Source organism: Takifugu flavidus, chromosome 1 (genome assembly GCF_003711565.1).
Source record: "Takifugu flavidus isolate HTHZ2018 chromosome 1, ASM371156v2, whole genome shotgun sequence".
Classification (NCBI taxonomy): Eukaryota; Metazoa; Chordata; class Actinopteri; order Tetraodontiformes; family Tetraodontidae; genus Takifugu; species Takifugu flavidus.
Genome location: NC_079520.1, coordinates 13,147,149 through 13,170,154, shown reverse-complemented (window position 1 = coordinate 13,170,154; position 23,006 = coordinate 13,147,149). Strand labels below are relative to the sequence as shown.

The following is a 23,006-nucleotide window of genomic DNA, read 5'->3' as shown; positions in this document are numbered from 1 at the left end:
CGATTCCACATCATGTTTAAGAGACGCATGCTCTGCTAGGAAAATGCAATGAATATGACATGCAGATTAGGCTTCGTTTCTCTTTTATTTCTTTAATATTATATTTATTCCAGCAACAAACATTTTTCATAACTGTAAGAAATATCATCACATGTTTATATTTTAATTTATCAGTTCGAAATATTTACCAAGGAAAACTAGTCAAAAATATTGATAAATTCAATCAACCAAAAACTTATTATTGTCGGAGTAACTACCGCTCAACCAAACTAGCAATGTCACTCAAAGGACCAATCAGATAGGCGAAGCCTACATCCAGCAAGGTTGTATGAGCCAGGAGTAGACCTGAGGTTTCAAAATAAGAGATTTTCCGCCTCGTTTTCGTTTAAAATTTCACATTTAAGAAATATGGGTGACAAATAATAAATCTTCAAGTCAAAATAAGTTGAGCTCTAATTGAATGGGATATAGTATAGGAACAATTAAACAGTTTTTCCATTCTGTGGCCGAAAGGCGGATTTTATTTTGGTAATTTCCCACAAAACGCTGTTTCGCCTTCGACCAAAGGAAGGCGTCATTTCACACAAGCCAGGACTTATCTTCACTAAAACAAGATTAAATCCTTCAACCGTCAAGTGGACCAAAATTGACCTCGGTGTCACCGCTGGTACAAATATTTCTGGAATGGATGTACCATTGTAGTATTTTCCATTTGACGTGCAGCTGGTAATGTATTTTTCTACAGCATATGTCTTTTATGGAGGGATGTGCCAGTGCCAGCACGGAACCTTTACGATAACCGCCTTACAGTAAGATCATTAAAGCCTTTACACATACTAGTCTCACTATGGCTTCGATTCTGAGCTGCTTCAGTGGACCCGAGGTGTTGGAGGACGTGAATCACTCCCGGGCTTTGATGGAAGAGTTGAAATGCCTGTATGACTGTCGGCTGCTGGCTGACGTTACTATCGGAGTGCAGCGTGATGACGCCTCGCTGGATCAGAGCGGCGATCTGGCCGCAGATGACATCGGGCAACTTTTCTTGTGCAGCCGCAACGTCCTCTCCGCCGCCAGCCCTTATTTCAAAAGCATGTTCACCGGCGGGCTGAATGAGAGCATGCAGGAAAGGGTGGTCATCCGCGGGGTGGACGCCGAGTCCATGTCTGTCATCATCGACTATTGTTACACGGGCAGGGTGACCATCACGGAGAGCAACGTCCAGAGGCTGTACGCCGCGGCCAACATGCTCCAGCTGGAGTACATCAGGAGAGCCTGCTCCGGCTTCATGACGAGGAGGCTGGACCTCTCCAACTGCGTGGAGATCATGAAATTTGCAGACACCTTTGACAACCCCGAACTGAAGGAGGACGCACAAACCTTTATAGCCAGGAACTTCAGCCAGGTGTGCAGCGGCGGGGACCTTTGTGAGCTCGACCTGAAGCTGTTCAAAGAGCTGCTGTGTTTGAACACTTTGGATGTTGACTGCGAACGGAAGGTGTGTTCTGCTGCTCTGCAGTGGATAGAGGCCAATGCGCTGCAAAAAAAGGAGGAAGCTCTGCAGGCACTGAAGTGCGTGCGCTGGAACCTGTTTACAGAGCGGGAGAAGCCATACCTGGAGGCACTCATGGCAAAGCCTCTAATTGAGAAGTACCTTGCATTTTTCTTCAACATGGAGGACGGCTGTAAATTGTCCACTCCATTGAGTTTGCCAGAACACAGAATAGGGGTTAGTGCAAAAGAAATGCTTCTCTTCTTTGGCCTACCGAATGATAACATCATGTGCTGTGATCCCTACTCAGAGGAACTATATTTCATGGCACCTCCTTTGCAAGATCTCAGCAGTCAAGATTACAAAAGTTCTACTATGGAGTCATTGATCGCTTGTACCACACCTGACAATAACTTGTTTTTAGCCTCCCATCTTTCCAAGCACTTCTGGGCGTACAATCCTATTCTCAACACCTGGCAAGAGTTGGCGGAGAGGCCACTGGGGAGAATACACTCTGGAATGGGTTACCTCAGTGGTCACATTTACATTCTTGGAGGAAGAAATCCAGTGACAGACACCAAACTGAAGGAGGTTGAATGCTACAGCATTCAGAGGAACCAGTGGACTCTTGTCGCCTCCCTGCCTCATTCTTTAGGTAAAATGCAAGTGGTCGTGCTAAATGACCTCATGTACGTGGTGAGCAGGAGGAGAATGCTTTGCTACGATCCCAAGAGGAACCGGTGGCGCCACTGTGGATCACTGCGAAGAGACAAACTTCATAAAGCCTGCGTGTTTCAGGACCAGATTATCTGTGTGTGTGACATTCCCGTAGTGAAAGCCTACAGTCCGTCCAGAGGGGAATGGAAGAGACTGGGTGATATTCCTATTGACAGCCACGCCCTAAATTACCAGGTGATTCAGCACAACAGTAAGCTGCTTCTCCTCACTCAGACTCTGCTCCAGCACAATAAGAACAGGGTTCTAATGCATGAATATGACCCAGGCAGGGACACTTGGAAAAGCATCATGGCTGTCTATGTGTCCACTCTGGGGCCTGTGTGTGTTTCAACACGCGTTTACCCAGTGTGCCTGAGCTCCGCACACCGTTTCTCCACAGAAGAGGAAGATGACAGCGGCTCCAGTGCCGACTGGGACTTTGATGGATTGACAGATGCAGACTCTGATTCGGGCAGCTCTAGCTCCTTTTCAGATGAGAATTGGTAGTAGAATTGTTTTACTGTGTCAAAGAATGTAATTTTTAACAATCCATCGACAGTTTACAGGGTCTTTTCAAGCGAGTCTCCTTTTATAATGGACCCCATTCTGATTCTTAAATATTTTCCACACAACTGGTTTAATCAAATTCAGTCTTTTTTAAATATAATCTATACACATTAGACACAGTTTCTCTTTATGCATTGTGGAATGATAAAGTATGCCATGATCCAGCCTATGATTCACTGTGGCACAACTTGGGTTGCAAAATAAAATCCACAATAAAAAAGAATGTGACAGAAAATCCACAGTACTGCACTGACTTTATGTGGAATCCTCTCTTAGAAATATTGCTTGGACTACCAATACTAGACAAAGAGCTCTTATTTTCAAATAATAACAAATCTCCCAACCATCTCATTGCACTGCTGCCAGCCCAACAGGCATTGTACCATTTCAAAAGGTAATTTATTATTTTGATACCTTTTACCACTTTTAAAACTGGGAATTACAATAAAAGCTTATTGCAACAAACAAACAAATTGCAATTCACCAAAAGAATTATGGATTATTTTCTTTAAATTATCTTGTACTACACAGTTAATCTTACTTAAAGAGAGGGGAAGATGCACAAAGAAGGATTTCAAAAAGTCAGTGCAGCATAAGCTGTACATTATGAAGCCCTGACCCTTTATTTACGATATTATGGTGCTGTTTCGGGGTTCTATGTGTGAATTTGAAATAAATTAAAGTGAATATACTTTTTCCACCACAGAGAAATGGACAATTTAACAAACTTAACACAAAATGATTAATTTCCAGTCCTGAGCCATCATGATGTTCCATTCATTCTCCTCCTGCCAAGTCAAAATATCAGGTCTAAGTTTTTATTCAAGAACTGCAAAAGTTCTGCACAGGCTGCTTTGTGTAACTGATACATATTCTGCGAGAAGGGGCGGCATAAACATCTGACAAATGATGTCCTTAATTTTGGTCGCTTGAGCGCTATACCGACTTGAAATATGTATCATTTGGGAGATCAGACAGCACGAAGTTCCCATGTTTTAAACTGGACATTCAGACATTCATAAGGGTTTATAATTTGCTGTGTTAATGTTGTGAATGCGAATTAAGATGTCACTCTGTTGAGACTACAAGGTGAGAGTGAGAAGCCAATGCACTGTACAATACTCAGGTTTGTGTTGCACAAAGAACTTTTCTTAAAAGGTTTTTTTTGGGAGGGGGGGGGGGGATTTTAGAAGCTTTAGTTGTGTGATTTTTACTTGGTTTTATATTCAACATCCAGAGTTCTTTTCTTTCTTTAAAAGGTGAATTGGTTTGGTCTAACAGTATTTTGTGTGCATGTTTGTTGGTTTTTAAAATCTATCGTCCTTTCCAACTTACATACTTGTGAGTGTTCAGTAGGGCAAAACACTCAACCCTACTAATGTGTGAGCTTGTTACAGATGCTGCGGGCAGTCCATTCCACCACAGAGTTTTAGAATAGGGTTGAATAAATTGGATAATGAGCATAATTCACTGTTATTCCTCTGAATGATGCAGAGTTTTGCTTTATAAAAGGTCTTGTGTAATAAAGTGTGCGTGCTTCTATGAATCTGTTTCTCTCTCTCTCACTCCCTTGGAAGAAATGTGTTTGGGAAAAAAGTGCTGAGCTGTTGGGATCGGCAATCACTTAAATGTTTATTGAAATCAAATCATAGGTGAACAACAGATCTCAGGGCTGTGTTTACTACTGAAAGAGCTTTCCACATGCACAATATGAAGGGAACCAAAGACGTTGGGGCTAAACGGCTGTGTAGCCTTAAGTAAACCGCTAATCAGTGAGGCTAATCGGTGGGGAAAAGGCTTTTATTTGCTCGGGACCATAAAGACTGGAGACTAGAGCAGTGGAAGAAAGTCATGTGGTCTGAAGGGTCCAGATTTACCCTGTTCCTGTTCGTCAGGGTAACAAGAGAGGCAGATGAAGTGATGCTCCCATCATGCCCAGTGCTGACTGGACAAGCCTGTGGTGGCAGCTCTGAGCTGAGGTTGCTGCACCTGCTCAGGTCCAGGTTCAGCAACGTTACGTACTCAGAGAGTGAGGTCAGCTGACTACCTGAAGATACTGAAAGACCAGATTATTCCAGCAATGGAGTTTTTTCCCCTAATGGCTCAGCCAAATTCCAAGATGACAATATCAAGATTCATTGGGCTCAAATTGTGGAAGAGGGGTTCAGGGATCATGAGACGTCAGTTTCACGCGTGGTTTGGCCATCACAGAGGCCAGACCTTAATCCCAGTGAGAACATTTGGGATGTGCTGGAGAAGAATTTGCATAGTGGTCCGACTTTCCCGTCAGCAATACAAGATCTTTGTAAATGAAACAATGCCATAGTGAATATGTGCATCAAAACATTGACTAGAATATACGAGGCGGGGATGTCCTCTTCCCTGAATCAAGCCTAGAGCTGACAGGACAGCTGAAGGTCTACTCAAACTCCATCAGCAGTGTTTAGGAAAGCAACCGATGAACAACAGACTGAAATCAGGAATGTCCTTTTAGCCTTTTCCCTTTTTTATTGACAATTATTTGTAGTTCAAAAACTTCACATAAATGCACTGCTTAAAAGAAGAAAGTTTTTTAGAGACTGCACCTTAGTTTATGGATCAGTTATACAGTATGTAGCCATTTAGGAACAAAACAGTAGAGTTCTGTCAAGACAAATGAAGTTAATGATGTACATTTGGCATTGACTGCACGCTTGACTGTTTTAACAAGTCAGTCAGGACTGGTCCAGGCTCATGCAGAAACAGGACCAAACAGCATGTAATCAAAGGCTCTGAGGGACTAGGATACATCATCTTCCAAGGTTCAATGTGCTTTGATCATAAAGCAGTCTATGATATTGTGTGACCTTCTATTACTACTGTGCAGTACCATATACTATACTACAGGTAAAGGTTGGGTCAGTGATATAATTTCCATTCAAAGAAGACAACACAGAACTGTGTCCATGTGCCTATCTTCTCAACTGGAATCATAGGTAAGTGCTTGGTAACGCCCAAACTGACAGCAGTATCAACAGACTCAATTGAATCAAATGGAGGACCGCAAAGAGCCTCTAGCAAAATAATCGAAATTACCCGAGGCAAAAAGGGCTTAATTACAGGCTTTAACCTACTGATCCCTTCAGGAATCACATGGTAAGAGGGTGAGCACATGACATCACTTTATTTAACCATGGCCATTAGATATGGCTGCCAAATAAATTGTATAATACAAAAGACCATTATCCAGTAACTCCAACAGCAATGTTAACAAATCCACAGTTGAGCAAATAAATAGAGGCACATTTCAGTCCTGCTGGTGGACCCTCTCTAGCACCAACAAAATCCTTTCCACTGAGGAATATGCATACAGCAGAGTGTTGGGCAACAAGTGCACTAACACATCCGTCCCCGTGGGTTCACTACAGTCCATTATAGAAAAGAACAGGAGGCAATGGATGTTTGCTGTGGAGGCAATTGCACCCACCTCCACCCTGCCAACACAGCGCCATATTTGCACCACCATAGATGGGAACACCTCAGGAGAGAAAGTCTGGTCCCAGGATCAATTGACTAGGAACATGTGTGGATCATGGTGTTATCACCGTCTTGCATGGAAGAGATGCCGTGTCCAGAACCAGTGAGACCAGTGTGGAAATGCTCAAATCTGTAACGGATGGAACCACTATGAACACTGATGCCATTTTGCCTATCAGCTGCGAAATTATTTGGAAATGCATTCTGTCCCAACTGACATTGAGCAAGACTGGCGAAATGCCGCCAGCCCTGACCCTTGCAGATGTGCTCGCATATGCCCAACCAATGGAACAAAACTGTTGCCTTGGGATCATTGAACTCTTCTGTACATTGATTGAAAAGCCCAGTGCTTGGATATGCATCAGTGTTAGTGAGCTTGCAACTTGAGCCCAATCCTCTACTTGGTCCATTATGCTAATGCAACCCTGACACATTTGGTGAAGGTGCAGGGACCCAGTGACAGGCTGAATGGCAGAGTCATGTAGTCATCGCCCCTGCCTTTGAATGCAACTCTCAGAAACTGCCTGTGATCCGGGTATATCACCTCGTGGATGTTTGTAGTAAAAATATTGCAAAATTCCCCATTTCTTGGGAGTATTTCACAACCTGGGGACCCAAACCCACAGATGGCGCTGAGCTGTTAGTAACATTTGATGATGTTGACCTGCAGAGGTTATCAGGAGGGTTTTTTTGCATCACTTCTGGGAGTTATACTAATGAGAGCCTCACCTTGCTTTTTCATCAGGTCAAGCATAACCTGGATAGCAATGGGTGATTGGCCAAACAAACCGACAGGTTTGTGCAGATAGTCTGGTCTCTCTCCAGAACAATAGACCAAATACTCTCTCAACAGACCTGACTCTCCAGAGCCAAGCCTCGGAGCACATGGCAATCCATTCAGTTCAATCCACAGGGAGACAGGACTCGTGAAGATCCTTATTGTGCAGAGAAAAGCCACACCTCTAAGGCCAGGGGTGAACCCAGGACTTCTTCGTGGCGTGTTTAGATTCTGACATCATTGTGAGGCGGAACCAAAGCAAATCAGACCCAAAATTAGCACCTCAAAATAGAACATATGAGTCAAAACACTTAGTTTTCAATGATCTCACTGTTCAACACTTCTTGTAAACCGGAGCATACATTATGGAGTCAGTCATTTTTTGTTTGCATAGCTTTGAGAGATGCTTCTAGGGTGAGGATATGTGTGCTATTTATTGCCACAATTATTGGGATTGTTGGGGGCCTATTAGAAAGCTATCACAGGCTACCATCGTTGAGATGACAGGGTGTAACTGGAAAACAATATAATAGAAATTGGAAAGAAAGTTGTAATCAAAATCAGTTGCATAGTGCACTGCCCATCACCATGATCTTCATAAATAAATACAGCCATTCACTTGCTGGCTTGCTGGATTTGGAATCTGGTCTTTACTAAAGGTTAAGGCAACATGTGTTTTTAAGATCATACTTTAATGTTAATTCGTGGGGGGAAAAAATCCACTGCTGTTTTTCAACATTACCATATTATTTCCCATGTAGCTGTTTTTCAGCATGAATTTGGAAGAAATATGCGACTACGCCAAGAGGGCTCGGGAATATGCTTTGCTGGGGAGTTATGACTCCTCCATTGTTTACTACGAGGGTGTCATACAGCAGATCCAGAAGCACTGCCAGACCCTGAGAGACCCTGCAGTCAAGGTCAAATGGCAGCAGGTCAGTTACCAACACCCTGTCTGTACATTATACATTATATTCCATTATGGTCAATAGTTGCTATTTTCTTAGCCATAACGTCTTGAACATCTAAAGTAATCTACACACAGCAGCAGTTACCCTTTTCTGTGTTGTGATGCCTCTTTTCAGATCAGACTGGAGCTGACTGAAGAGTACGAACAGGTAAAATCCATCACAGGAACACTCGAGACCTTTAAGTCTGAGCAGCCGACTGTAACCTTAGCCTCCCAGTTGGAGTGCAGCCCCGAAGATCCAGTAGTTTGGCCCCCTCCAGTCCCAGCAGTACACAGGTATTTGTGCAGAAGTTTCTTTGCTAACCCCCCCAATGACTTTTTTCCCTTTTACCCAGCCACTTTTTTCCTGCAGTATTTAATGCATTTGTCAACATGAGTGTTACTGAGTTTCCTTTTCTCTCTAGACTGCAAAGGCATCCATTAATGAATTTAAAAAATACATTTAAAAAGAATGAAGTTTTACAAACTCTAGTTCAGGGGTGCCCAAATCTAGTCCTCGAGGAGCACACTTCAGCTGGAATTTATGTCCTTCAGATGTACAGCACTTCCAGGTGGCACACAACTTTCCTGGGAGAAAGAATTTTCTGCCTGGTAGGACAGGAAACCAGCTGGTAGAGAGCCCCCAAGGACTGGACTTAGCCACCCTTGCATTAGAGTATAGTGCCTCTGTAATATAACACAAACAAAAACACTTCATAGAGACGTTCTAGTCTGTGAGTAACCGTGATTTACTGTGTGACATCATAGGGAAAAGAGCAGAACTGGTTTAATGCTATTGCTGCACCTGGAATGTATATGTGACTCACTTGAAATTAACATCCTCATGTGTAAGTTTTTCTCTTTTTGATTCCGTCTGTGTAGGAATCCTGTTCCATTGAAGCGTCCCAGCACTGGTGTAAAACAGCAGCGGAGAGATTCCCCCGGTCTCCAGCATAGAGGCACTGGAGTTCGAGGTCAGGCCAACCCTAAACCAGAACGACCAGGATTCAAGGACACCCGAGGCTTCAAGGCCAAAGATGATAAGGTCGGACTACTACTGTTTGATTGATAATGTGACTGGATTAACATATAGACAGCGAGAGAAAAAAAACATTGATTGATTTGCTTTTTTTAATCCAAAAGGGAAAGAAAGGGGCTGCAGATCCAGGAGATGTAGAGCTGAAGAAGTTTGATGGTGCTGGATATGACAGTAACCTGGTAGACTTATTGGAGAGAGATATTGTGTCGCGTAACCCGAATGTACACTGGTAGGATGCACATGCTGATGTTGGCAACTAATGGTTCTTTTTGGTCCTGTTGACGGATTTCTCTGGTTGGGCTTTAGGGATGACATCGCTGACCTGGAAGACGCCAAAAAGCTGCTGAGAGAAGCTGTGGTTCTCCCTATGTGGATGCCGGATTTCTTTAAGGGCATTCGTCGTCCTTGGAAGGTAAAACACACAAAGATGCTGAGCTGAATTTATTTTCAAATAATATATTACAGAAAAAATAGAAGCACTGTCTTCCTTCTCACCAGCCTAAATGTTTCCATAGAGTTTCAACGCTCAAATATGTGTTGGTTGCTCAGTAAACACATTCACTGAACAATCTTTATGGTTCCTAATAATTTGCTCCTGATATCGTGGGACAAACAATTTGAAACTTACTGAAAGTATCTTTGGACTGCCATACATTAATACAAGCGAGATGACTACATTTAAATTAAATGTTACTTGATGATGATGGAATCCACTGATGTTATCAACTGCTTTATTGGCAGTACTTCATCCCAACATGTTAAAAACCAGATTTATCCTCAATAGCATTGGTATTAATGGTGAAAATGACATTTCAGGCATGTATTTTGTGAGGTAACTTTTTAAAAATTGATTTTCTTTTTTAGGGGGTCCTAATGGTCGGCCCTCCTGGGACAGGAAAGACCATGTTGGCCAAAGCTGTGGCCACAGAATGTGGGACTACTTTCTTTAACGTGTCTTCCTCCACGCTCACCTCCAAATACAGGGGCGAATCAGAGAAGCTCGTCCGAGTGCTTTTTGAAATGGTCGGTCGCTGCACATGTAGAACAGTGACGTGAATATCTCGGCATTCTCCAGCATCTGTTAAAACTTCAGTGTGTCCTAGGCTCGGTTTTATGCACCAACAACCATCTTCATAGATGAGATTGACTCCATCTGTAGCAGGAGAGGGACCTCAGATGAGCATGAGGCCAGCCGCAGAGTAAAGTCTGAGTTTTTGGTTCAGATGGATGGTGAGTGCAATATTATCTGAACCATTAACCCTTGACTGACTTTGGTTGCGTCACGCAGTCAGATTTTAATGTTGTTGCTTCTGTTTTACGATCAGGTATGGGCAACACTCAGGATGAGGACCCTTCTAAGATGGTCATGGTCCTCGCTGCCACCAACTTTCCCTGGGACATCGATGAGGCGCTGCGCCGACGGTTAGAGAAAAGGATCTACATTCCTCTCCCCTCAGGTGAGCCATGGTCATCATAGTGGTCTAAATAAGGTGGCACGTACCAATCCCAGTCTGACTAGAGGTCATTTGGTGCGTGGGTGTATGTAGCTGTGGGCCGAGTGGAGCTTCTAAAGATCAACCTGAAGGAAGTGGAAGTGGCTGATGATGTGGACTTGAATCTGATTGCTGAGAAGATCGAGGGCTACTCTGGAGCAGATATCACCAATGTCTGCAGGTGAGAACACATGTGTCCTGATTAGCATTCAAATATTTTCATAATACAAATTATTCAGATTTAAAGACATATGAATGTCGGGCCAGCTTCAGGCCGAAATTTAAATTGTTGTCTTTGATAAATGATCTAAATGAAGTTTTATCACCTATATTATCTATGATAATGTATAACTACTGTATTTAAACCTATGTTTTACTGTGATTGTTATATCAGGTCTCTACTGGAACAGTAGCTATTTGATAAATTGTTCTTAGAGTTTTAACTGCATGTGGCAAAAATTCCATGCAAAGATTAACACACACACCCCCCCACACACACTTCCCTTTTCTGCTGTCTTCATCAGAGACGCCTCCATGATGGCGATGCGAAGGCGAATCCAAGGCCTGAGCCCGGAGGAGATCCGGGCCCTTTCCAAAGATGAGCTTCAGATGCCTGTGACTATGGAGGAATTTACAATTACGCTCACAAAGATCTCTAAATCTGTTTCTGCCACAGACCTGAAAAAGTACCAGGCGTGGATGGCAGAATTCGGGTCCGTGTAAAAGAATTATTTCTACCAAGAGGGGCCAAAGTGGTGAAAGTAATTCTGACAGCCTTGAAGACATTGGAACAAAGGAACATGCCAATGTTTACGTTTTATATATCGTATTTGAGCGCCCTCTACTGCTATTCTGTTGTATTGAAGCTCGTGTATAATGTGTCCCGTGTCGTGCACGATGCAAAGGTTTGCATTTGGTATAGTTTAGCGTTATTTCCCTTGAAGGAAAGCATTGACATTAAAAAATTTAATATGGCTGTTTTGAACCATAAACAGTGACGTCTCTGTCTTTAAACCGTCCCTGGTAATTCAGCTCCTAAGTAACTTCAAAACGTATTTACCTCTCCAATATCCCATACCTATGGCCATGTACTGTATACTGTATATAACTCAAAATGTGACAGATATGAAACTATTTCCAATACAATTTTATAAATATATTTAACAAAACAATAATAGGACGGACGAAAAATACATATTGATCAATAAAAATCTTTATGTTAAAACTTAAATTGGAATAAATTCCTATCGAACTATGGACCAGTTTGTGTGTGATCTGTCGGTCTGTGAAGTTCTCGCGATATCTCCATGTTGTCCACGTCTGGACCGCGAGAACATGAGCAATGGCAATAGAAAACAAACCGGAGGAGGATTTCAGCACCGTTATCGGGCTGGACGACTCCCTGGAGCTCTCCTCACACTACGACTATGACAGCGCGCAACCGTGGATCTTTAAGATAATAGTCATCGGAGATTCAAATGTTGGAAAGACGTGTTTGACGTACAGATTCTGCGGGGGTACTTTCTTGGAGAACCCCGAAGCAACGATCGGGGTTGATTTTCGAGAGAGGTCGTTGGAGCTCGACGGGGTAAATATAAAGGTGAGGACTTGAAAGAAAAAATAGACTCTTGATCTCATTCTTCGTCACCCCGCAATTCATTTAGTCGGAAAGGTATGCCACAATCTTTGGCGGTACTGAAGTAAGTAGACAAAGAGAAGAGACATGTTTTAAAGTTGAACCAAATCACAGGCCTACCCTGTTAAATAATCATCCCTTCATGATGAGTGAGAGCGAATGCTCCCTAAACCACCAAGAATCTAATACCAGCAGCCGAATGATTTGAAAATACACTCAAAACATTTGAAACTCTGGTTCTGTTTTGCACCAGCTGCAGATCTGGGACACTGCAGGTCAAGAGCGTTTCAGGAGAAGCATGGTGGAGCATTACTACCGCAGTGTCCATGCTGTCATCTTTGTTTACGATGTGACCAGCCTCGCCTCATTCGAGAGCATCCCCGAGTGGATTGACGAGTGCAGCCGCCACTCCGTGGGGTGGATGGTGCCGCGCATCATGGTGGGCAACAAGTGTGACCTGAAGGAGCGTCGGGAGGTCTCCACCTCAGCGGCACAGTGTTTTGCAGACAGCTACAATTACCCACTGTTTGAGACTTCAGCCAAGGACCCTGCTGAGAAGGAGCATGTTGACTCCATCTTTCTGACCCTGGCTTATAGACTGAAGAGCCACAAACCCATGAGACTGAAGCAGCTGAGTGAGGGAAGCAGCATGCAGCTGTGGAACCAGAGGGAACAAGAACCAACCATTTGTCAGTGCTGACCTCATCCACTTTTCACATCCATTTTGAAGGAATACATTAATAATGTTGATGAACGTCTTCTTAAACTTCATCAGCAGCGCTTAGGAAAGCAACCAATGAGAACACAGACTGAAATAATAAAATCTGCCAGGAGCAGTTCACATTTCCCTGTTTTTCCCTGCCTGATGTAAGGCTTTGCCAAATATTTGTCGGTGAAACTGCACGTAACATGCACTAATTAAAAGAACAAAACGTAGACACTGCAGTTAGCTATATGTATCAATTACATGCAAACAGCCATATAACACAACAGTGTTAAAGGCAGAATGTTCTGTCAAGAAAAAAATAAAACTTTGAACAGTTTACTGTAGTGTTTCTACAAAAATGTCTTAAATTAATATTCTGTTTAATGAAATAAATGCATGATTTGATGCTTCTCCCAAATCCTGACAATACAAAAAATATAAAAAGCAATTAACATGCCAATATTTGTTCTTTTGGTCTTTGAATATTATTAAAGACTACGTGCATACACTTTGGCAACCACTTTCCAACATTATGGAGATTCCTTTTAAGTAAACATGGCATTGTGTGAGTGTTAAATGTAGAAAAAACTTTTTTAATGTTGTGAGAATAGGCAGCATGGACCACCAGCCAGGATTAGACCAACATCTCTGGTCAGTATGTTCAGTCTGATGGCCTCCTTAGCCTTGATGCCTGGGACCTAAAGAAGATGGCACCTGCTTCAACAGACTAATAAAACATCAGGAGCATCTGACTGTCTACATCGAATCACAAATTTCCAATTGATCAGGATTTATTATGGGTAATTTTTCTCTGTTATAGTAAATAAAAGTAGGTCTGGATCATAAATGTAAAAAATCTCAATGGACTGCAAGACTCATTCAAGGATTTTGAACCACAAGAAAAACGAAAAAAAAAACAATTGAATCGCCAATAGCATAATTAATAGCGTATTAGCCTACTATTAATCATCAGTTAGAGGCCTGTAAGACTTTTTGTCCTCAGTAGACTGCAGGCGGTCTCAGCTTTTCATGAAGTCCGTGAACGCAGCACGCTCTGCATTCATCGCACGGCGTCTTTCTGCCGCCATGGAAACGCTTTCCTCAGCACAGAACCTAGCACAGAGATTTTAATACATGTATGCGATTCATCTCACTGTTTAACATTTTTTGTACAGCAGAATGTATGTTGAGGATTCAGTCGTTTTTTCTGTAGACATTTAAGTGCTTTAATTTAGCCGGTACTGAGCATTTTTAAATGTTAGCCTTTGGCGGACGGCCATACTCCAATGACTACACTACATTACCCAGTGTGCACTAGTACGCGCCGCACCCCTCTTCCTCTCGAGATGTTCGCCCTTAATGAGGTCTCGCGAGTTGAGTTTGCCAGAAGAGCCATAAAGAAAAAGAGACCTTAAGATGTGGGGGGAATAGTCGGTGACCAGGTCGACTTGAGTCAACCTAGTTCCAAATGTTGCTGTGGCTCCAAAGGGGCCAGAAACTACCTGGACCTGTGACACTGAAGTTGACACGGGAGGACAGACAGACGTCAATGCTAAATTTACCAATGAAGAGCAACCAGCTGGCAGTAGCGCTTCTGCTAACACTGGTGTCTTCTGATTCAACACAGCCCACAGGACTGGAATGGCCAGACTGTTGGTCAAAGGACCTAATTAGATAGTTTTCCTTCCGTAATGAGTGGTTAATATATCAGGACAAAAGTTAACTCCCTTGCTACCTAAACACATTAGGGATTGAGGTCAGATGAGCGGAGTGGATGTTTAACGTCTACATTTGGAGCTGCCAAGGCAAAACCACTTATCTTTGCACAGACAGATGAAAGAATTCAAAGATAGAAAAGGTTAGAGTTCTTATTGCTATTATTACAGTGATCACTATTATATCATTATTATTGTTGTAGACATAAGATCAGCTGTCAGAAATGTGGGAATACGTCCTTTAACGTGCAGTGAAGCGAATATCTCAGCATTCTCCTGCATCTGTTAAAACTTCAGTGTCCGAGGCTCAGTTTTACACACCAACAACAATGAGACTGAGTCCATCTGGAGAGGAACCTCAGATGACCCTCAGAGTTTGGTTCAAATGGTTGGTCAGTGTGACGGAGCATATGTGAGTTTGGGTCTTGTAAGGATATGAATTCATTCCACTTCAAAGTTGGAAACAAAGTCGTGAAGGCCAACCAAAGAAAAGGGGCAGAAAACAGGCTGGCAGGAGAGCAACTGGTCTTAAAACTGAAGCTCCTTGTCATCAAAAGATATAGCAATATTATTAAGCATGTCAGGGGTGCAGCTGAAACAGGGTGTGCATGTTTCATAGCTTCAGCCGTTCATCTCACCCAGTTTGAGAGGTAATCCAGATGTAAACTTAGGTTTTCAATGTTCAATGTTGCGTGTGGCAGTTAAACTAGTCTTTTCAGCAGAATGCACAACCCGATGTCTCAGCTGAGCCAGCTGTAGGTCTGAGCTCATAAATATAAAAAACAAATCTGCATGACGATTGATGGAATAAAAGAAAAACAGAATCTAATTTTATATACAGTAGCATATTTAATACCACCACGAATAATCAGACATCTATTCGAGCGCTGTAACACTTTTTGTCCTCAGTAGATGGCATAAGATCACAGCTTTTCGTGAAGTCCGTGAACGCAGCACGCTCTGCATTTCTCGCACGGCGTCTTTCTGCGGCCATGGAAACACTTTCCTCACCATAGAACATCTGATTCAGAACCTAGCACTAAAATAGATTTTAATCCAGGTATGTGAATCATCTCACTGTTTTACGCCTCTTGTAAACCGGAACATACGTTATGGATTCGGTCGTTTTTTGTCTGCATGCATTTAACAGATGCCAGGAGGATTAAGACGCGTCTGTGTTATTTATTGCACCACAGATTGGGATCGTTGGGGGCTGGATAGCAAGCTAGCACAAGCTAGCATCGGTGAAATTTACAGGGTTTTCCGGTAGAAGAATGCAATAAAATTTGAAAAGAGTCGTAAAATCGCAGTCAGGTGCATAGTGCACCGGCTATCGCAGTGACCTTCAGATATGAACACAGCCTCCCGCTTTAGCTTGCTCAGCCTGCATTTGGAATCTCTTGTTTTTTACAGGTTGGGGCAACATGTGGTCGACTGGGCTCATAATTTAAGATTAATTCATGACAAAAAAACTGCTGTTTTTCAACATTACCATATTATTTCCCATGTAGCTGTTATTCAGCATGAATTTGGCTGAAATATGCGACTACGCCAAGAGGGCTCGGGAATATGCTTTGCTGGGGAGTTATGACTCCTCCATTGTTTACTACGAGGGTGTCATACAGCAGATCCAGAAGCACTGCCAGACCCTGAGAGACCCTGCAGTCAAGGTCAAATGGCAGCAGGTCAGTTACCAACACCCTGTCTGTACATTATACATTATATTCCATTATGGTCAATAGTTGATATCTGTCAGCCATAACGTCTTGAACGTCTAAAGTTATCAAAACACAGCAGCAGGTACCCATTTCTGTGTTGTGGTGTAAAACTGGACTCCTGATGCTTCTTTTCAGATCAGACTGGAGCTGACTGAGGAGTATGAGCAGGTAAAATCCATCACAGGGACACTTGAGAGCTTTAAGTCTGAGAAGCCAAATGACTCCTTAGCCTCCCAGTTGGAGCGGAGCCCCGAAGATCCAGTAGTTTGGCCCCCTCCAGTCCCAGCAGAACACAGGTATTTGTGCAGAGGTTGAAACTTTGCTAAACCGCTACCCATTTCCCTTTTACCCAGCAGTATTTAAGACATTTGTCAACATTATAGGTGTTACTGAGTTTCCTCGTCTCTCTACACTGCAAAGGCACCAATTAATGTATTAAAAGAGAAGTACGTTTAAGAAGAATGAAACCCATTAGTGCAGGGGTGCCCAAATCCAGTCCTCGAGGAGCACACTTCAGCTGGAATTTCTGTCCTTCCAGATACGTATACATGCATTTACCTGGTACCCAACTTTCCTTGGAGCATTTTCTACCTGGTAGGACAGAAAACCGGATGGACTAGGGCAACTGAGCATGCTTTGCATTAGAGTCTGTAATATAACACACACAGTTCATAGAGACGTTTTAAATTCTACAAGTGAGTCTGTGAGTAACCATGATTTACTGTGTGACATCATAGCGGAAACAGCAGAACTGGTTTAATGCTATTGCTGCACCTGGAATGTATATGTGACTCACTTGAAATTAACATCCTCATGTGTATATTTTCTTTTCTTGATTCCGTCTGTGTAGGAATCCTGTTCCATTGAAGCGACCCAGCACTGGGGTAAAACAGCAGCGGAGAGATTCCCCCGGTCTCCAGCATAGAGGCGCTGGAGTTCGAGGTCAGGCCAACTCTAAACCAGAACGACCAGGATTCAAGGACGCCCGAGGCTTCAAGGCCAAAGACGATAAGGTCGGACTACTACTGTTTGATTGATAATGTGACTGGATTAACATATAGATGGCTAAAAAAAATAAATGAATGATTGATTGATTTGCTTTTTTTAATCCAAAAGGGAAAGAAAGGGGCTGCAGATCCAGGAGATGTAGAGCTGAAGAAGTTTGATGGTGCCGGATATGACAGTGACCTGGTAGACGTATTGGAGAGAGATATTGTGTCACGTAACCCAAATATACACTGGTAGGATGCACATGCTGATGTTGGCAACTAATGGTTCTTTTTGGTCCTGTTGACGGATTTCTCTGGTTGGGCTTTAGGGATGACATCGCTGACCTGGAAGATGCCAAAAAGCTGCTGAGAGAAGCTGTGGTTCTCCCTATGTGGATGCCGGATTTCTTTAAGGGCATTCGTCGTCCTTGGAAGGTAAAACACACAAAGATGCTGAGCAGAATTTATTTTCATATAATATATTACAGAAAAAATAGAAGCCTTTGATATAAAATATAGATGGCTGACATGACTCCCTCACATTGTACACTGCACCGTCTTCCTTCTCACCAGTGACGGATTATTTTGATTATATCAGCATAAAAAGAGAAAACTTTATTAAATGGCAAGTATTGTATTGTTTTTTAAACCCAATATACCATCGCCATAATCAAAAACAACTGTAAATGAAACATATAGTCTGTTTTAGTGTGTAAGTCAGTTTAACGATATAATGGATGTGACCTCTAACACAGTCGACCCCCTGGCTATTTTTCTTTGAATTTCCAGGTTTTCTTCATTATGTTGTAAAATATCTTTTAAATAAAGATGTTTGAGTCCCAGGGCAGACAAAACATGGAAGGTGTTCTGGTAGTAGGGGAAGGTGTCCAAACACCTTCAGAGCATTGCCAAGGTACCCTTGAGCAAGGTACCGAACACACAAATGCTCATATAGGGCCCTGCGATGAACTGGCAACTCATCCGAGGATGTTCCCTTCACCCATTGTGGACCCTCCCCTTGATATATTGCCCAAAGGCTGACAAGGCAGGGTGCCACCCAGCGGTCCCTGTTCGCTTCTTCAGCCACGCAGACTTGGTCCCGATCTAATGGTTTATATGATACACTGTCGACGTGTTGTCTGAAGGCACAAGGCTATGCTTGCCGCTCAAATCTAGCAGTAAGTGCCTAAGAACCATGTGAACTGCTCACAGTTCCGGTTCCTTGGGATAGCACCCTGAACGGCCAGTGGTGGCCTCGATAGAAAAAGCAAAGAAACTGCCTTTGCTACTGGGTGGAAGTAAACATCCTTGATGTCAGGGGACCTGAACCATGTTCTGTGTGCCACAGTTTGCAGGACATCTGCTGCCCCCGACCCCTAGTAGTCCTAAAGGGGGGCAGAGAGTCTCTTGAGACTGTCTGGAGGGATCGCGGGCATGGGTTGGCGGTGGTACGCAGGCCCCCAGCAGGAGACATGTCAGGAGGAGGCATTTGTCTAAGATCTGCAAGCTGCTGCCTGGTCTGTCCTGCATGAGTTGATCATTCCAGTGCTTCCCTGTGTCCACCAGGATGCTGCAAATGGTATTCCTGGCTGCCTCCCCAAGTTTGACTGTGACTGCTAAACCTGGAGACGAGCTCATACCAGGATGACCATCATTCAGCCCAGTTCTCTGGACATAAAGCCAAATTCCTCCTGTGAGGCATGTCAAAAGTGACAGAATCAGTAGTAACTTTCCCACCTGCAATGAAGCTCAGAAGGCCAACATGAAATGCAGCATGGAGCCTTCCATACATTAAGCAAATGTGAGAAGGTTGTCTGTGATCCGACACTGGGGGTGAGGGCACCTAGCATCACTAAGTGCCATCTCCAGAGAGATGGTAGCAGGCCTTAGTATCCCTGCAAAAAGCCTTTACATTTTCAGGTAGTCCTCGGATTAGGGAACAGAAAAAGACAATGGCCTGCACCTGACAAAGGTGCTTGCGGATGCTGGCTCTGCTAGCACATTCATGTGCGGCTGCCCTAGGACCATGCGCATAATAGCCTAGATGGAGCTGGTCTCCAGCGCAGCCACCGAACTATGAGCTATGGTGCGGTAGCACTGTTCAGATACTTGAGGATCCACATCTCTTGAATCTTCCTCATAGCCATGGATGTGGGTAGCTAAAGCTGCCAAGAAGAACGTATCCTATTCGGATATCAGCACTGGCATTGGTGTAGAGATATCACATCCTCCCCCAGGGGGACATCAGGCTGGCAGTCAGTAAGAGCGGAACTCCTCTGGGCCAACTGAGCTGATAACTCCATCACCTTCAATGACAGCCTGCTATGGTCAGCCTTCTTCCTGGAAGGGGCAACTATTGTAGCTTCTGCCTGACGCTTAGAGTATCCCTGGAGGACCAGAGGCGCCTGTTCTAATGGGGGGAGGTCACTTTCATCGCCTGGACCTTCCACCTCCACCAGTCTGGCAGCCCTCAATCCCCAAGACAAGCCGCTGCAGTCCATGTAGGGATTGCCTGAAAATCCCTTCCACGGGTGCTCAGGACCCAGGCACATGGGGCGTAGATCATGGCCACCCTCTTGCTCCAGAGGGGCCTCACAGAACAAGCAGAGATGGAAGTTCCTCCAGCTCTTAGTTTCTGTCTTTTTTTTATTTGCACCCATTGAAATCATATTAGAAAGATTTTAAATTATGAATTGAAATCCCATTTGTATGCACAGCTGAATAAATACCCAAATCTACAAATTTGTTCAGTGACTTAAATGAATGAATGCAAAAATACAAAAAAAATGTGATTCTCACTGTAGACAATTTTTATTTTAATTTAATCTGCTAAAATGCTCATTTGTTCATACCTAAATTTAAGCATATAATAAAAGTACTGGTATTAATGGTGAAAATGACATTTCAGGCATGTATTTTGTGAGGTAACTTTTTAAAAATTGATTTTCTTTTATAGGGGGTCCTAATGGTCGGCCCTCCTGGGACAGGAAAGACCATGTTGGCCAAAGCTGTGGCCACAGAATGTGGGACTACTTTCTTTAACGTGTCTTCCTCCACGCTCACCTCCAAATACAGGGGCGAATCAGAGAAGCTCGTCCGAGTGCTTTTTGAAATGGTCGGTCGCTGCACATGTAGAACAGTGACGTGAATATCTCGGCATTCTCCAGCATCTGTTAAAACTTCAGTGTGTCCTAGGCTCGGTTTTATGCACCAACAACCATCTTCATAGATGAGATTGACTCCATCTGTAGCAGGAGAGGGACCTCAGATGAGCATGAGGCCAGCCGCAGAGTAAAGTCTGAGTTTTTGGTTCAGATGGATGGTGAGTGCAATATTATCTGAACCATTAACCCTTGACTGACTTTGGTTGCGTCACGCATTCAGATTTTAATGTTGCTGCTTCTGTTTTACGATCAGGTATGGGCAACACTCAGGATGAGGACCCTTCTAAGATGGTCATGGTCCTCGCTGCCACCAACTTTCCCTGGGACATCGATGAGGCGCTGCGCCGACGGTTAGAGAAAAGGATCTACATTCCTCTCCCCTCAGGTGAGCCATGGTCATCATAGTGGTCTAAATAAGGTGGCACGTACCAATCCCAGTCTGACTAGAGGTCATTTGGTGCGTGGGTGTATGTAGCTGTGGGCCGAGTGGAGCTTCTAAAGATCAACCTGAAGGAAGTGGAAGTGGCTGATGATGTGGACTTGAATCTGATTGCTGAGAAGATCGAGGGCTACTCTGGAGCAGATATCACCAATGTCTGCAGGTGAGAACACATGTGTCCTGATTAGCATTCAAATATTTTCATAATACAAATTATTCAGATTTAAAGACGGATGAATGTCGGGCCAGCTTCAGGCCGAAATTTGAATTGTTGTCTTTGATAAATGATCTAAATGAAGTTTTATCACCTATATTATCTATGATAATGTATAACTACTGTATTTAAACCTATGTTTTACTGTGATTGTTATATCAGGTCTCTACTGGAACAGTAGCTATTTGCTAAATTGTTCTAGGCTCGTTGGTTCGTCACAGTTGTGTTTTCATCAATCAAAAAGGAGACTTTTTTACTCTGAGAGGAGTGAGAGTCTTAACTGCATGTCGCAATAATTCCATGCAAAGATTAACACACACCCCCCCACACACACTTCCCTTTTCTGCTGTCTTCATCAGAGACGCCTCCATGATGGCGATGCGAAGGCGAATCCAAGGCCTGAGCCCGGAGGAGATCCGGGCCCTTTCCAAAGATGAGCTTCAGATGCCTGTGACTATGGAGGACTTTACAATTACGCTCACAAAGATCTCTAAATCTGTTTCTGCCGCAGACCTGGAAAAGTACCAGGCGTGGATGGCAGAATTCGGGTCCGTGTAAAAGAACAATCTACTGATTGAGTGACAAACCAAGCAGCGAGGGCGACCACATCAGAAGGCAGTGGAAGCTCTTATGCTGTAGGTCTCAGTTGTCCCACCTCAGTGTTTATATGAACTCATGTAAACACTGGTCTGTTCCCTTGTTCAATGCTTTTGAAAGTCTACAAAAAGAGAAGTGAGGATTTAACGTATCCCTGAAATCAGATTTGAATGCACACTAGCTCACCAGTTAACAAGTGCATATAATTCTGTGACTTGTTCACTAGCGAAGGCCAACATGCCCACTAGTTAACTAGGTTAAACCTTCTTGGCCCTTACTGGTAAACTCGATGGAGTCAACATGTTCACTAGTGAACTACTATCTACTAGTTGGCTTGTAAACCTGTTTGCAGTTGCACTAGACAGTTAATGTTCCTTAAAGTGTGTACTAGCCACTAGTAATACAGTAGCTACCAGGGTTTACATGAGTTCATCTCAGTGGAGGGTGAGTCACTGAGACCTACAGCGGAAGATCTTCTACTGGCTTCTTGCAAATTTTGCCCTTTGCTGCTTCTTCCGTCACACAATCAATCCCCGAGCTACTGATAGAATCAACAAACTCAACACTGAAGAAAAACAGAAGATAACAAGACCAGGGAATGTTTTAATGAATGTTTGAATAGGCCTCCTCTAAGCATCATTTGTCATAACATAACCGTCTCTTTCTGATAAACCTACCTCCCACAACTTTTTTGTCTTCAACAACTACCAGGGTTCATTAGATGATTTTTTTTTTTGATCAATCAAGAAGTGTTTCTCGTTGGGTTAGAACGTTCTAGCTTAACTAGCAGTCATTTGCTGCCACTCAGACTTTTTCTATATGTGGCAACAAAGGAATGCTTCCATTTTAGCACTGCTGACTCTTGCATCAGGCCTGTGGTGAAATAAATACAGGCACTGCAATGTAATGTCACAATGGACATTTTTTGTATGCGACTTTTATTTAATGAGGCTGTCTAATGTTATTAAGCCTAAAGTATTGTCTGAAGTGTACATTGAATTCTCATGTTTACGTAATAAAATTAGTGCTGTTTTTCCTCATCTGTAACCACACGATTATGACCTCCCCGACCCATCGTTACCACACATCTGTAACTGTGTTTTTAAATTTTGCACTAAATTTTTTTTAAAAAGCGTCCTATTTATTGCATCTGTCTTTCACATCATGTAATCTGCTGGCACACTTGTATTAGCTCCCCCCTGACACATTCACCAGAGCATTATGCTTTCACTTTCGCCCGGCGGGTTCGGGGTCGTCGTTTTAAACTGCAGGAGTTTGTC

The 23,006-nt window shown here is 43.3% G+C and overlaps 4 protein-coding genes across 6 annotated transcripts; all 4 read left to right on the top strand.

The window, feature by feature from the left end:
- The first annotated feature begins 553 nt into the window (after positions 1-553).
- On the top strand, positions 554-4,319 carry kbtbd7 (kelch repeat and BTB (POZ) domain containing 7). 2 transcript variants are annotated; one of them, XM_057045399.1, is made up of 2 exons: positions 554-667; positions 746-4,319. In XM_057045399.1, exon 2 carries the CDS (start codon positions 848-850, stop codon positions 2,711-2,713), a length of 1,866 nt encoding a protein of 621 aa, XP_056901379.1. In that variant the 5' UTR covers positions 554-667; positions 746-847; the 3' UTR covers positions 2,714-4,319. The 2 variants fall into 2 exon arrangements, with proteins under 2 accessions (XP_056901379.1, XP_056901456.1); XM_057045476.1 differs by having other exon boundaries at positions 559-2,401; positions 2,493-4,319.
- A 2,086-nt stretch (positions 4,320-6,405) lies between these two features.
- LOC130532809 (katanin p60 ATPase-containing subunit A-like 1) lies at positions 6,406-11,805 on the top strand. Its single transcript, XM_057045714.1, has 10 exons — positions 6,406-8,002; positions 8,153-8,313; positions 8,899-9,061; positions 9,160-9,284; positions 9,362-9,467; positions 9,920-10,078; positions 10,159-10,285; positions 10,381-10,512; positions 10,603-10,729; positions 11,073-11,805. The coding sequence occupies exons 1-10, from the start codon at positions 7,841-7,843 to the stop codon at positions 11,269-11,271; spliced, it is 1,461 nt and encodes a 486-aa protein (XP_056901694.1). The 5' UTR covers positions 6,406-7,840; the 3' UTR covers positions 11,272-11,805.
- Positions 11,806-11,872: 67 nt separating this feature from the next.
- Positions 11,873-13,410, top strand: zgc:101559 (Ras-related protein Rab-33B-like). 2 transcript variants are annotated; one of them, XM_057047185.1, is made up of 2 exons: positions 11,873-12,148; positions 12,444-13,410. In XM_057047185.1, exons 1-2 carry the CDS (start codon positions 11,891-11,893, stop codon positions 12,882-12,884), a joined length of 699 nt encoding a protein of 232 aa, XP_056903165.1. In that variant the 5' UTR covers positions 11,873-11,890; the 3' UTR covers positions 12,885-13,410. The 2 variants fall into 2 exon arrangements, with proteins under 2 accessions (XP_056903165.1, XP_056903080.1); XM_057047100.1 differs by having other exon boundaries at positions 12,438-13,410.
- Positions 13,411-15,539: 2,129 nt separating this feature from the next.
- On the top strand, positions 15,540-22,861 carry LOC130532739 (katanin p60 ATPase-containing subunit A-like 1). The gene is made up of 11 exons (XM_057045597.1): positions 15,540-15,665; positions 16,117-16,290; positions 16,459-16,619; positions 17,174-17,336; positions 17,440-17,564; positions 17,642-17,747; positions 20,269-20,427; positions 20,508-20,634; positions 20,730-20,861; positions 20,952-21,078; positions 21,489-22,861. The coding sequence occupies exons 2-11, from the start codon at positions 16,129-16,131 to the stop codon at positions 21,685-21,687; spliced, it is 1,461 nt and encodes a 486-aa protein (XP_056901577.1). The 5' UTR covers positions 15,540-15,665; positions 16,117-16,128; the 3' UTR covers positions 21,688-22,861.
- Positions 22,862-23,006: the final 145 nt, after the last annotated feature.